Source organism: Amia ocellicauda, chromosome 3 (assembly GCF_036373705.1).
Source record: "Amia ocellicauda isolate fAmiCal2 chromosome 3, fAmiCal2.hap1, whole genome shotgun sequence".
In the NCBI taxonomy this organism is placed as follows: domain Eukaryota; kingdom Metazoa; phylum Chordata; class Actinopteri; order Amiiformes; family Amiidae; genus Amia; species Amia ocellicauda.
In genome coordinates, this window is record NC_089852.1 from 49020032 (window position 1) to 49035701 (window position 15670).

Below are 15670 nucleotides of genomic sequence, written 5' to 3' on the forward strand. Positions count from 1 at the left end.
AAATATTAACAGAACACAATAAACGTGTCTTACAGACATGTTAAACAGAGGTGCATTTGAGTGGATGTGTTGAAAGCATTAAAAATCTTGCAAGGCATTGACAATCAACCTGGAGGAAAACTTCAAGCTCAACAAAGAAATTAAGACCCGGGGTCAAAAGAGAAAATTAGGAATGGGAGCTTAAAGAGTTGAAAATATTATGAAAGTTGAAACAAATTGCCTTGCAATGGTTGATATTATTATTATTATTATTATTATTATTATTATTATTATTATTATTATTATTATTATTATAGCAAACACCCTTATCCAGGGTGACTTTCAAAACATAAGAGCATTAAAAAAAAGTGCAATACAGTCTAGAATTACAGAACAAAGCATAGTACACATTACAAGTTCAAAATTACATAAGTGAATAAGAGAAATATACAGTTAATACAAGTCCTACATCCTAGATTTGTGAGCTAATAATTGCAGACAAGATGTGAAGTCATAGTTAATAGCTCAAAGGAAAGGGACATAGGGGTAAACAATACAAACAACATTACACTACAAATAAATACATTTAACAGGAGAATGTTCTTAAATATTGACTTTCTTACAGGCATCCCATTGGTTATATCAATATTAAAACGCACTGTTAAATACACCAGAATAAGAATAAACTTTATTAAATGTTTCCTTTTTAACATAACCTTAAAATGTCTGCTTTTGTTGATGTTTTTCTAAGCAATAGTTTGGCTGAGGTGTTACTGTCAACAGTTTGTGGATACTCGCCACTTCTCTCTTTAATATCTTAATAAAGTAATAAATACATAAATACATCCATACATAAATAAATAAACAACTGGTGTCATGGATGTTTTTTCAAACTTCAATACTTCCATAGCTACCAGCTTCAGACGCCCCTAGTGGCCAGCTGCGGTGTGCCGCCGATCCCAGGGTGCCTTGCGCACTCCGCCATACCGCCGAGCGTCTGCAGCCGAAAACTGCTGGAAGCGGACATGTTAGACCGGCCTGTCCGGGGATAAACAGGGCACACACTGGGGCTGACCGGGTAGATACAAAAAAACAAAAAAAAGGCGCCGAGACGGGAAACAATGGATGCGGTTAACGCTTTCAACCAGGAGGTAAGCGACCTATTTATGGCCGAACCGGCTGTTCAAATTGCTTGGAGTTGTCTTCCCTCCCTGCCTGCCTTCCTGCAGCAAGCGTGGAGGCCGCAGACTGGACTCGCCTCCCAGGCCGCACGGACCGGAGACACAATGCGGGTCCTGGGGGTGACCGGGGCCGGGGGAGACCCACGGAGGAGGAGAGCGGGAGACGGGGTTAGATAGTGCCGCCTTACACTCGTATCAGTCCGGTGTACGTGCGCTAAAAAACGGAAGAGCGGATCCACCGCGCTGACACCAGCCCCGCTGAGCTTTTCCAGACTGGATCCGGCGGTCTCGGTGTGGGTGGTACTGGTCTCTCCCCACGGCAGACGAGTGACTGTTGATCTCCAGTAATATGAACTAGTATCTGTCCCCAGCCTCTCCGCAATGTGATGGCACCTCGGGGAGGGCGGGCTGGTACAGGTGTGCGAGTGTGTTACTGCGGGCTCCGCTGTCTCTGTCTGTCGGAGTGTAAGGAGGGACTGTTCCTGGTCGTGTGCTGATTTTATGTGCTGTTTTTGGGTTGCACGTATGATTCCCGGGTCGGATAGCACCATCGAGGCGGTGATTGCTGGGTGTGTATCTTGGGATCAGGAGAGGCTGGGTTTGTTGTGGAATAGGCCCTGCCTCGGCCATGACCTCTTTCTGTGAGAAGAAGTGCCTCCGTTCGCCCGAGAGAGTGAAATCGGAAGGCAATTGGATAAGCGGGGGAAGCGCGTCTTACTGGCGGACATGGTAAACAGTGGTGGGAGATCTCCCTTCATAGTGGCTTGGCAGCTCATATAAGTTAGGTATATAGAGAACATGGCATGCTTTTCTTCAGGCCTAGATCCAAATTGGAAAGGCGTCGGTAATTGTGTAAATGAAACCTGTGCTATATGAAATAAAAGCAAGCCCACCCCATTTAAAACAAGGCCCTTGGTGTGTGTTTGCATTGTTTACCAACACAACGAGATGTTGCTGTAGTATTTGCTTGGTATAGATAGACTTCTATAGGAAGGGTTGGTCTTGGGACAGGTTGTGGATGGAAAGGCAGACTGTCAGATGGCTCAGTCTTTATCTACACAATTGTCATGATTTGTTTATTGGTCTTAATGACATTAAAATCTGGAAAGGGTAGTTGTTCGTGGCCTTAATTGAATTCTCTGAAATGGGGATGTTGTAGGTGTCTTTAAGAGACCGTTTTGGGGCTACTTGTACATGGCATCCTCATTTTGTGGTTTATGTTTTAATTTGGACTTTTTAATATGATTTACCAAAGTTAATAAGAAAAATGTTCAGTATGGTGTACTTCTGTAGGTCTACCAATTTAATTGTCTTTAATCTTACTGAATATGAGTGTCAGTAGTACTGTTAACGGCTAGTAGAAAACTAAGAATGTGTGCAAAAAACAAGTGTGTTTTGTGTTTTACTCCTGTGCGATCAAGGAATACTCTATCTCCCTCTCATTCATAATGTGGAATATATAGCCTAGTCATTTAAAAATATATATATATACATGCCATATTAAAATATATATTCAAGGGAATTATCCTCCCATACCATATTAGATTTGACTTGTCTCCGCAGGCCAGGTACTTCTAGATGTGTGTGAGATCTACATTTCTGTACTGTCTGTTGGACTGTGACTGAGCTGTTGTGGAAACACCCTCTAGCGATGGCAGACTGACCAGCTCAGTTCTCCCTGCAAAAAGGCAGTAAAAACAGGTCTAACACACCTGACTTATTTCCCAGTCACCCTGTAGCCCACGCAAAGCGTTGTAAGTTTGTGATTGTAGTTTACTCATTCAAAATATGAGTGTATGTGCAAGTGGAGAACTTTTTATCATCTGACAGTCTTACTTGTTCTTTGTATATAAAGTGCAGTATTCTTTGCCTGCTTATATAGATTTAGTCTTTATTCCTTTTTTTGCTAAGCAGCTTAACACTGTGAGTTTGAACCTTGTCCATCAGTTTTCTTGCCGGATCTCCTCCACTGTATGGCTAGAAAGTTAATTCCAAACCCCAGCATTACTTTTTCTTGACAAAGTTGCATTTTTTATTGACATTTTCCCAATGGCGATCCTGCTGATGGTGTTAATATTGCTTTTAGTTTAAGATAACATTGTTTTGATGACCAAGGTGTATCATATTTAAGGTGGGGCTTTAGTGTGTTGAGTGTGGATTGCTGCAGACTCCTCCCTTGTGTATTGGCACACTCCCCACTTGCGCTGTTGGCTCCAGTGACCAGCTGTAGCAGACATGGCACCGGGGACTTTGGAGGTGATGTCATTTACAGGGGTTCTTCAGACGAGCAGCTTCTGTCTCCAGTATTTCATAATATAGCCCCTGCCAGCTCTGGAGGACTCCACTACTGTCCCAGCACCCCATCCTCCTCCCCAATACGTTCTGTAGTTTGTTCCAAACACCCACTTATCTTTGTATCAGAACAAAGTTGTTGGAGTTTTACTTTTTTTTTTCTTCAATCTACAAATCTATTTTTATTCTTGTCTGTTTTGTCTGTATGCCTCCTCAGTATTTGGAGCTTTATTGAAGTTAGGGAAGCAGAACCAGACAATTGGCAATGCAAAGGAAAACTCTTGTAATGTAGTCTTGTCTATAGATGTTAGAATTGTACTCGATTTTTTTAAAACTGTTTTGAAGTAGTTTATTTTTCAAAGAAGTAGAATAGTTGTTTTTAACGTACAATATTAAGTGTAACCATGTCAATATAAAATACATCTGCACAAAACACAAAAAGGATTAGCATGGTATGAAGGTGCAAGCTGAACATGTGATGTGCAGGAAAATGGTTCCAAAGTCCTATGTTCTTGTTATTGCAGAGATAAGGGCAGAGTTGGGAATTATAGCTAAACTGACTATCCTGTGTTGGTTGCCTTGACAGTCAATGGAGACCTATACATTATCATGCTGCTCATTCAGCTCATTAGTTTATAGGGCAAAGAAAAACACCACATTATTGTAAGCCACCCAAAAAGTGTTACTTTTTTAACCTTGGCTCTTGGTGATTTAAATTCTTCAAATTTTATGCCCATTGCTGATTTATTTTTTGCTTTGAAGTAACTAGTCATTAGGGCTGCAACATTTGTGATTCATGGATTTAGAAAGGGCACGTTCCCCTTTTAGTCTTTACTTAGGTTGAGACACTAAGTACAAGATGTTTTGCACAGTAAGGGAATAGTAAATGGTTACTGTTTATCCATACTTTATACTTCTGCATTTACTGTATAGTGTAATGTAATTTGCTCCATTGTATACATTTGTTTTGCTATATTATTTTCAGTATTAATGTAGTTAACCACAGTACGATATCTAACTTTTGTGCTATGTAAAGTTTCACAGTACCATGTTAAATGTGAGTGTATATAAATGGAAACATAAGTTGTTGTGCCTTCATTGGTAAATAGAGATAGTGGGGAGAGGTTTAACAGATTCGGTAGTATTTAAAGCAATTAAAACTTATTGTTTTGTTGTCTCATTTTCACCCCTTGCTTAACCAACCTTAATGTATATTCTATGTGCTGTACTTAAAAATAATTTTATTGGTGATAGCTGTCAAAATCAAGCCTTGCTCTCCCTATTGCATCATCTTGTATTATTGTTCTGGAACAAACTGGTATGTTATTGCCGCCCTTTTTGTGGCATGATACAATTTGTGTCAAGCCTAGTTGGATTTTATGAATTGGTTTTAATGGCAAACTTAATTATTTTTAAATCAGTTTTGCGCATAGGGTATTAAAGGAGTAACCGTACTGTTTTCTTCTTTGATTGTTTTGGGTTTGTGGTTTCTCCTCAAGGTTAAAAACCACGTAATGACTTGGGGCAACCCTGCTTGTTCAGTTTCCAGCAGATTAACACTGTATATATGTTTTTGGTGTTTGAACTTGCTGCTCAGTCAGGAACAAATTGACGTTAATACAGTTAGCACTGACATAAAATACCAGGTTGGTTTCGGGCTGCCACTAGTTTAAAAACATTGGGCAGAGTTCCAAGAGTACTAAATTAATGAAATTGACCAAAAAGTGCCAGTAAAAATGCTGAGTTTGTAAGCATATCTCCCGAAAAGCAATTCAGCCTAATTTGTCAAAATAAAAAGTAGGGAGAAAGGAAATTGGAATACTGTAATCTTTGGTTTAACTGGGCTGTTGTCTGGATTAATACTTATAAAAAGCTTTACAACACAAGTGTTGTGATTTCCTTAGCAGAGTAGTGCCTTCTATTTAAATGCCTTTGTTAATTTTAGTCTGAAAGTATGGGTGCTTTTACAAACTGTCAAACTGAGGATGTTGTGAGGCTTATATCATGCCTTGATATTTAAGGAAGTTTGTAATTATAAAGCTCAGTTCTGAAAGATAGTAATCTATTGGGTATCTAAAATAGTAAGAGTTGCTGAATTAAAAAAAATGCGACATCAGTTGGAGATGGGTTGCATAGAAGGAATACTTTTCAAAAGCTAAAGAGAAGAAAACAAAGCATTTCTGAGCAGTTAAGTAGAAAAAGTAATAATGGGTTCATTTTGTCTATCCTGCCTTTTTTTCATTATTCTTTGCATCAGTCATTTGGTTTGTGCTTTTTGTGCTATTTCTTTGTTGCACAATTGCATTTTATTACATTTACTATACACACTTAAATGGTTGAAAGGTCATATTGTCTTGTTCATAGGGGAATATTGTATTCAGCCTAATATTGAATATCACAATTCCCCAAGTACCCCATTTGTAGTGTTTCACAATTAATGCAGTTAGAATTGGTTTTAATACAGTTCAAAGTGTATCTATACAGTGTATATAATTTACACTCTTATCATGTTTGTCTTTTGGTTGAAAGAACACCTGTCTTTATAGGTGATGCATCTGCAACATCTTTTTAAATCGGTCTGAATTGTTAATTTGCCCACCTAAAATGAATGCTTGTTTAATGTGCAGCCTATGTATGACTGTATAGAATGGAGCATGAATATGATTTTTGGCAAATGACGCGTCACGTCCTTGCGTAGTCGACTAACGTAACCAATCGGAATAGGGGTGCGTTTTGCACCACAACACAAAGGTTAAGCCACCTTTGACCAAGAACTTGTGACCGTAACTAGAAACGGGTCTTTAGAAATGGTGGAGGTTGAAAATAATATAGTCACAGCAATTTAGTGTTATTGATGAACCAACAGGTTGATGTATGTAATGCTAACTATTGTCACACACATGTCAGATGTTATATATCAATAAATCATTCAAAATATAATCTCTATATACAGGCAAACGTGTTACCCCCTCACACTGGGTTTGTTTCAAACGAAATTGGTTTGTTTGTTTTGAAACAATGTATCAGTCAGTGTGCTCGCTGTTCACACTTGTCTTGTGTACAAACTGCTCAGTTTGTAACTCGGGATCGTTTTCATTGTTCACTTCCTTGTTTTCTCAGGACTCGGATCATATTGCAATAATAAAGTGAGCTTGGTTCCTTTTGTATTTATAAAATGGATATTTATATTTTACATGATTAGTGCATATAAAAAATGGCAGCATAACGGATACAATAACAAATACTTATGAAAAGTAACTACATGCAGTAGTCTAACACATTTGACAGTCTACTTCTGATACTACCAAATAATACATGAGCGCGTTCACGCAGAATGTGCACAGATCAGACCAGCAAAACAATTCATTTTCAGAATCTGTGACGATCGCCTGTATCATGAATGCATCCAATATTTAAACATACTGTATGCATTTATTGAATATAACAATATCCTTCTATACTTAATATTATAATCAGTGCACGTTGTGCTGCCGAATGGTCCCCTAAATATCCATCTAGGATACTGCCATACCTTTAAACATATAGTGCTACTTTACTTTTGTTATTTCTGACAATTAATTTCTCACACAAACAAAAGTACAAATAACCCACAAAATGATTGAAAAATGACCCTTGATGAATATACCCCAATATCCAATTGTTGTCAGATTACTGATGTTACCATTAACAATAAGTAAATGAACAAATGCAAATGCGCATGTTATCTTAACTGGTACTGTACACGTTTTGGGTGAAATGTTGAGTTAGTTTTCTTTTTGAAAAAGAACCGAGACCTGGCAAAACGGGGAAATGATCGAACTTGTACAAACACGTCCAGAGTGTTGGTCCGGGTCTCCTCTCTGGATCCACATGCATCTGTAGGGTCTCATTCCCATGGCTACAGCAATCTTGCCGGCAATCTCTTTTCTGTGTGAATGGGTCCTTGCCGGCAATTTTCCAGCATTCAAAGCCAGTGTGAATGGGGTGCAACAGGAAAAAAGCAGGCAAATGTTGGGGCTTATGATGCCCAATGATGGTAACTTTTATAGTTAATATATTAATTAATATTAATTTGTAGTTTGCTGTATTTAGTTTCATTTTGTAGATATTCTGTGAGGGATTCACATGTCTAATGATGTAACTTCATAATATCAAGAATAAATGTCTAAGGTTGTAAGGAAATGTTATTTTAATGTGTTTTTTTTTTAATTGCTTCATTAAAATATTTGCTTGCTTTATTTAAATTGTCCCCCAATTGTGTTGCACACTGGAAATGCAGCTGCTGTGCATTTAGAGTTAAAGAAAAGCCAATGATGAATTTGCTTTGAGGAAGAAACAATGACAATACCTATTTGTTTGATTTGTGTGAAAACCTCTTGCATGCAAAAATGCAAAAGTATTAATAAAAGTATAATGAATTGCATTTTCAAAGAGCAAAGTTAGTTTAACACAAAAATGGCAGAAAAATAAATCACCCAACAAGTTATAAACCAAAGTAAAACAAAAGGCAAAGCCACAGCAAATTAAATGAAAGATTACACAACGCTGACATCGTAATCAGAAGTCAGTTAAACAGAATGGTGCTTGTCATCTGATACTCTGTAGTGGGCAATGTTAACAAACACTGTGGTGGTGATAATAGGTTTTAAGGTAGAGTTCTGGTTTGTGGGGTCTATTCGCCACTCAGAAGAGGTTTGTTTTCATGAGCCATTGGTGTTTGGTGTGTTAGTTCTGGTGCTCTGTTAGCCACTGCTAGCATTAATGGGATCTCGTAAACTGATCAATAGAATATTAGATTCCTTTTCTTACTTATCAGGATAATTTACGATAATTTGATAATTTTCCCAAAATGTGTGTTCTGGATTGCAATTATTAACAATGTATAAATAATGAATGCAAAAGAAAATCTCTACAAATGCATGTTTATAAACTACAATGTTTCCCACATTTGTGTGAATGTATAGGCCTTCTCCTAGCGCAGGGCCCCCTGGCTTACATTCAATTCTCCCTAAGATTTTTGTTTTGTTGTTTGCATGCAGAACAGACAGGTGTAAAGTGAATGTACATCTGTTAATTCAGAATCAATCTGTGTAATACATGTTGCATTAAACACAGAATGCCTTGAAATACAAATTAGAGCAAGTATGCAGTAAAACTAAGTCTTAATTCGAAGGTTACACCACACGATTGACACAGGGAATGGAACAAATGTCGACTGCTTGAAACTACCACCCCAATGATGAAAGATTATCCTGAAATGGTGTTAAACGTCTTTGCCCTAAAATCCCAAAATGTGGTGAGGTGTAGTCATCTGTTGCCCTGGTTCTACATGCGCTTGGCTCGGCTGACATTGCAAACAAACCTGTGTGAGGGACGAGTTCAGCCAGTTACCAAAATGTGTAGCCTTCTCGGTAGGGATGGGCATGAGTATTCGAAGGGACATTAGTATTCGATTACTTGTGAGAGTAGTTGAATTCTGGGAGAGAAACAAAATGTAGGTGTATTTAAAAAAGAAAAAAAAAAAAAAGCTATCCGTGTTACATTATCGTAATGGTTGTGGCATTTGAAATCACCCCCCCCGATGCAAATATATATATGTATTTTTTTTTAAAGTATATTATTGAAATAGTGAAAACATTTCAAATGCCCATGCCTAGTTCTCACTTTTAGTTTTAATGTTGTTGTAAAGTAAATTGAGCAACTCTGGGTGGTGGTATAGATCTGATTTTAAAATTACCCTTTTGTCTTTTTTCCTTTGCAGTTATTCTCCTTGTTGGACATGAAACCTCCAATCTCTCGTGCAAAGATGATATCAATTACAAAATCGGCAATTAAAGCTATTAAGGTAAGATGAGGTTATTGAATATTGATGGTTCTGTTTAGCTAAGCACTACACTTTCATACAGGGGAATAAGCATTTCCCAATTATTGAAGGTCTAGCTTAGAATTGAATATCATTAATCAAATAACAATACATTTATGATTGAAATGTAGTAATTTCTATGTTTGTGCTCTTTTGTCATGGATTCATACTCTTTAATAACTGATCTAGACACTCCAGCAAACCTCACTGACCTGTGCCGCTGTTACTACCTTTGTCTCTGTGTCAGTTATGAAAATGAACACCATTTCTGTTACACTCACAGACCTCTGCAATGTGATTATTGAGACCAGTATTATTAGATAAAGGTTATTTGATAGAATTCAGGTGTTAACCTTGACCTGATTAAGTGACTCATCCTGTAAACTCCTGCAAGTATGTCCTAATCAGATCTTCTACAGGAAGTTTTTTTTTTTTTTACGTGGTGGGCTAACTTTTATACTTCTAACCCTTTTTCAGCTAATTCTGGGGGTCCAGTGTCACCTACCTCGAAGATGTTTTACTGTGTTATTTACTTCATACTTTGTATTATAGTTTAAAATGCATTATGGTCATTTATGTAGTGCAGATGTGTTTTTTCAGGAGTTAATAAGCTATACCTGAATGTTTGGTGCTCTTAAGGCAATCTTGCACAGTAAAGGTGTTCTCTCTTCCTTTTGGAATGATGTATATATACCAAGTTCAGGAGGTGGTGAGATGGCTTTCATTTGTGACATGTCAGACTGAACTATAATATATTTTTCTTTGTTTCAGTTATACAAGCATGTAGTCCAGATTGTAGAGAAGTTCATCAAAAAGGTAAGATGAAAAGCCACAATGGATTTATTTAAATTGTTAATCATGCCATGTTACTTCTACACACAAAACACATTCACTTTGATACATTCATATATATCAGTTCCATATGACTAAGAAAGTAATTGAACAGTTAATTTGAGAAAGTGACACTGAAAATGATACCATTTTGACCTAAAACTCATGAATGGCCATGAAGATTTAAACAAACTGCTTTTCTATTCAGCTGTTCCTATGTACATTTCTGATTGCATTAACTATTAGATGCACAAACTGAAGCATACAGCTTAATTTCCACCATTGTACATTTTCAGTGTTCTGATTTAATTTGAGGCCAATTATACATTAGATATGCTTCCTTTGACTTCTGAATAAACAGTATGAGAAGCGGGTGCTGAGAACAAGTCTGAAATCATGTTCTGCGGGTATACAGAGATTCCTGTACACACTCTTAAACTTCCTCTTGCCTTGCAGTGCAAACCTGAATACAAAGTCCCTGGGCTGTACGTTGTTGATTCGATCGTTCGCCAGTCACGTCATCAGTTTGGACCCGACAAGGATGTGTTTGGGCCCAGATTCACAAAAAATATCACTGGAACATTCCAAAACCTCTATTTATGTCCAACAGAAGACAAGGTAAAGCAGCATTCCAGACATTAGAGTTTACAAAGCAAAGCAACCAAAATGTACAGTTAAATGTCGCAGGTCTGGTTGTTCTGATGTGACAGATCCCAGTCAGCATAAAACATACATTTGACCTGTCATTTTGTTCGCTTCTCCCAACCTACAGAATGAATGATTAAACTAAGCTGTATTGTGTTTGTGTTTATTTTGTTCTTCAGAGTAAGATAGTCCGTGTGTTGAACCTCTGGCAGAAGAATGGAGTGTTCAAGATTGAAATAATCCAGCCGTTGCTGGACATGGCGGCTGGCGCGAGCAGCAGCACCGCAGTGCCAGATACAGAGAATGACACGGCTGATGCAGGTAAGTCCAGTAGACTGTGGGCAGTATTCCTGCACATCCGTGTTATGTTCCCACACTGAAACAAGATCTAATGCAACACGATAGTTATAAAGTAGTGGTTCACAAACTTTTTTTTTTAAGTCAGACATTGAGTATAAAACATGCACAACTGTACTCATACAAAGGGGATAAAATTAAATAATTGCAAATGCTAAGAAGAAAAAAATAAAAAAGGCAAGCAAAAGCATGCAGAACATAGCATGCTGCAGACAAGCACCAAATGTGCTGTGAACCAGTGTTTTGGGAATCATGGTTATAAGAGATCATAGAAATATTCTCAGTTTAATTTCTTTTGTTATAAACTTGGAGTTTCCTACTTATGGACTCTCCCTATCACAGGGTAAACTAGTGCTTAATTTGCTGTACTACTTTATTTTTTATTTTTTTTGCATCTTTGTCTTTTCCAAAGAATGTTAAGTGTCTCCCTCTCATGTTTCCACTCTTGTTGATCCCATCTTTTAAAAAGGCAGCATTCACAAATGTGTGATGTGGCCCAGTCTCCATTTCCATTTGGTTCAGTTACCCCTCTATGAAATTCAACTGGCACATCAAATCTTGTCTGCTTGACCTGACAAAATAAGCTTTACTCTTGTTTTCTATGATTCAGTAACTTTAAAGCAGTCTTGGCTCAACTCATTACAGCTATTCAGCCTGATGGACATTGATTAATTGATCTGAAATGCAGTAGGATACAAACTACCAAGATTTGATCTTCACTGTGTTTGAGGCTATGGCAGATATGATTCAAGATGAGTGTGTGCTTCTCTGTGACCCCAGGCTCCCCTGCCACTCCTGTGAAGGCCCTAGTGGAGCCCCCTCCCGCGGTTACTGCCAACTCCATAGTGGCGGCCGTTCCACAGCTGCAGAACTCGGATGCCTTCGCGGCTGTTGCTCAGCTCTTTCAGTCCACACAGGGGCAGCAGGTGAGAGAAAAATAAGAGCATCAGAGCCTAACCACGACCGCATTTGTGGTTGGGCTTGGCACTTTTCGATCTCTTCGACTTTTACTGTTCCTTCCTGCCTTTAAAGCTGGGCTTGGCATTGTTATTGATCACTGTTGGTTTGGTGGGTGAATCCCTGGAGATCTGATGAGGAACCAAGCATGTCAATTTCCTTTCAGAGGAAATGCTTTAAACTGAAATTGGGTGTTACAAAGGGATACCAGCAGACGCAAAGTATTTGCAGTGTATTAAAACTACTGACATTTCTTGAAGAAATTTCTATAATCACAAGCTTCCAAGTTATATGGAAATATAGGAACTCCAGCAGATGGTTAAAAACATATTTTAGTAAAGGAATGAACATTTGTTTTCAGGAGTTTCTGAAATTAGGAAAAGTGACTGCATAAAACATTTATGCACACACATTGAAGCCGTACATTTTGATAATGGCTCTCCTGTTAGTCTCTTAATTGGTTGAATTCACATTCTGAAAGTGACTAAGGGGTTTCAGTAGAAATGGTATTTGTGTTAAATGTAAATTTGATCAGCTAAATGTCATCAGAAAAAAAATTCTAAGCATGAGTGTCTCAAAGGCCTTAAATACCAAACAAGCACGATGGGTCGAATGGCCTCCTCTCGTTTGTAAACTTTATGTTCTTAAATAGATTACTGAAAGTGATTGTATTACACTAAGAGATTGTTCGGTGTATAAATACTGTATAACATTTGCAATTTATTTGCTTTTTAAAAATATTTCCTTAAACAAAACCTATAGCAAACCCTAAACATGTTATGAGATTTCCCTGTATGGATGTTGAAACTGTTTATTACAGAATTCCCTTATTTCTATCTTATGTGCCCCAGAATGGTGTTCAGTGTGACTCTCTAGTCTTTGTTAAAAATGCTTTGTTTAGAAACTGCATCCAACTGTGCTGCAAAAACACAGAAGTAAAAATTATTTTACTATAGGAACAAAATCAAATTTCCATCACCTTTTGCAGTGAAATCTGTCAGTTTGCCTTCAGCAGATAGCAATAGAACTTGAGCGAGTTACTCTCATAATTGTGTGAATCCTGTGGCGTTTATTTTCTCTCCTCCTTGTTTCTCCCCCAGCTTCAGCAGATTCTGCAGACTTTCCAGCAGCCCACCAAGCCGCAGTCACCCGTGCCTGAGAACAACGTGCTGGCACAGGGCCAGACGTCAGTCGCCCCACGCAGCGCCTCTGTCATCCAGCCTGCGGAGCAGAAAGCTACCTTTGACAAGGTGATTTTCCTCACTGTTTACTCCATTAGTCATCCTTTCTCTTTCTGGACCCTGGTCATAGTCCTGTGCAGTTCTGTGTGAATGTTAAGCATATTAGGGTTTTATGGTAACCAAAGGAGAGTTGTATGTCAAGTGTATCTCAGCAGGACAGCATGAAGAATGGTGTGCAACATAGGAACGTTTCTTTCATTTGTTAGGGCTAGATTCAGATCTTGACCCACCTGCTAACCGCAAACTCGAAACCTGTGCTTCATAGTCATGTTTGGTGAGTAGAATAAGCAAGCATCTGACAAAAAAAAAAACAAAGCCGCCACCGAGTACAGGTTTGTATTTTTCTGTTAGCAGGCAGATCAAAGTTTTGTCCCAGTCCTAGTCTTCCTCTGATGTGAGGATCTAATATTGTCTCACTAATCCATGTTTGCGAATGGCTTTAAAACCTTCTTGTTTCCTGGGGGCTCCTCTGTCTGCAGACTCTGCTGGACCGCTTTGATTACGACGACGAGCCCGAAGGAGGGGAGGACACAAAGAAGGAAGAAGCGCCTTCTGTACCGCCGGCTTTGTAAGTTCACCTGAGGGGCTCGGCCAGGAAGATTACCCACATAACGGCCAGCTAGTCTCCCCCTACAGACTTTGAAAGCTTTTGAGCAGTTTTGTTAAGCCTGTAGTTTTATTGCAATTTATGGAGATTTGTTTGTGATGTCGGCAACGATATATGGACACGATTAAACATTTTATGACCAGAGATGTAATAAACATCACTTTTCAAGTAACAACAGCCTCCAAAAGCTTAATTCATCGTTGACATTGTCGTGCATCATACTCCTTTTGAAAGCAATGATTCCTTTTACTGCTTCTTGTATGACAATCTTCAGCTGATTGATGCAAAGCAGGACGCAGTATTGTGCAGATAACTGGAGATGTTTAGATATCAGGAAGAAGCTAAATAGCTGTATAGGCTTTACCTCAGCAGTTTTATTCATGCCATTAAATCAACTCTTTTATGTCTTTCTTTCCTCAGCGGGTTTCCAGAAAATATGCAGCAACCAGTATATCCTCAACTTCCCACCCAGATTCCCAACATGGAGCACTTCCAGCAGCACATGCTCGGCCTGACGCAGGAGCAACAGCACCAGGTATTACAATACGGCACCATTCAAGCCCAAAACCTACCTACTTTACCTGTGCCTAATATTACATACATGGGTCAGAGATATGCTGTGTCTGACTAATTCCTTCTCATGGTACTTGTGCCAATGTCTCGCCCCTCCAGGTTGCGCTTCCTCCCAATGGGCAGCTTCAAGGGTATGGCCTCCTGTCCGCTCAGCCCTTCCAGTCCATGGTGCAGCAGTTGGCCCCACCCATCATGCCTCAGCAGAACCCCCCCGTGTCTGCAGGGTTTCCCTCGGGATATCCACCCCAGAACGAGCCTTACGCACAGCAGATGGCACAGCAGCAACAAGTAAATCATATAGATATATATATTTTATTTTCCACAGTATCCAGTATGTATAAACCACCATGTAAACATGTATTTTATGTAGCTGATTTTGTTATTTGCACTGCTAGATTACAGAAAATGTTCTATCTGGAAAAAGGAACAATGCTTTGGTTTGATCTCTGGTTTAATCCCTGGTGATTCTTTTTTTATAAATTCTGATGTAGGGGATCATAGGTATAGATATGACATGAAGTCGCTGTGGACACTGTAAGTAATCTTTGTGTGTCCTCAGGTTTAAACCGGTTTCTGTGTGTGAAAATGGTTAAGCCAGAAGTTTTGTTTTATTGAAAAAGTGATCCCTTGGGATGCTGACCATCACTTTGTAGACCTTCATCAGCTGCTGTTTAGGGATTCAGGATTACATTAGAAAGGGATAATTTAGATTAAAATAATGCAAGAAATGTATGACCTTCACTCTTTATCCTTTCAACAATACCAAAATATAAAATTCTAAACACTTCTCTTTTTGTATGTTGTTAATAGTCCTGGAATATCTTATTTAGCATTGTCAGGAAGATCATTGTATTAATCATTGACACAGTCTGTAAAACATAAGGCTTACAACATCAATAGATTTGCCCTCCTCCTCTCCTGATTCTCAGCTCCCCTCTCCTTATAGGGGTGGGTATTCAATCAGTGCATGCAGAAATGTTTTCAGTGCTGAGACAAAAACAACCCCCCCGTGCTCTCTCACTAGTGCAATGGCCCAAAGAACAACTGTCAGATTGTGCTGCATTTCTAAAGACAATTGCTAATGAATCACCACTGTTCAAAGACACTGCGTACTGCACATTTGGCTGTCTCTTACCAGTGTTGT

General features: G+C 38.7%; 1 protein-coding gene across 2 annotated transcripts in view; it reads left to right on the top strand.

The window, feature by feature from the left end:
* Positions 1–957: 957 nt before the first annotated feature.
* scaf4a (SR-related CTD-associated factor 4a) overlaps positions 958–15670 on the top strand; it is a 29022-nt gene continuing 14309 nt past the window's right edge. For both annotated transcript variants that reach the window (XM_066699831.1, XM_066699832.1), the window contains exons 1-10: positions 958–1130; positions 9214–9297; positions 10087–10131; positions 10603–10764; positions 10971–11112; positions 11929–12074; positions 13206–13355; positions 13826–13914; positions 14374–14488; positions 14626–14814. In XM_066699831.1, the coding sequence (XP_066555928.1) occupies positions 1101–1130; positions 9214–9297; positions 10087–10131; positions 10603–10764; positions 10971–11112; positions 11929–12074; positions 13206–13355; positions 13826–13914; positions 14374–14488; positions 14626–14814 (1152 nt within the window). In that variant the 5' untranslated portion in view covers positions 958–1100. The remainder of the gene's footprint in view (positions 1131–9213; positions 9298–10086; positions 10132–10602; positions 10765–10970; positions 11113–11928; positions 12075–13205; positions 13356–13825; positions 13915–14373; positions 14489–14625; positions 14815–15670) is intronic.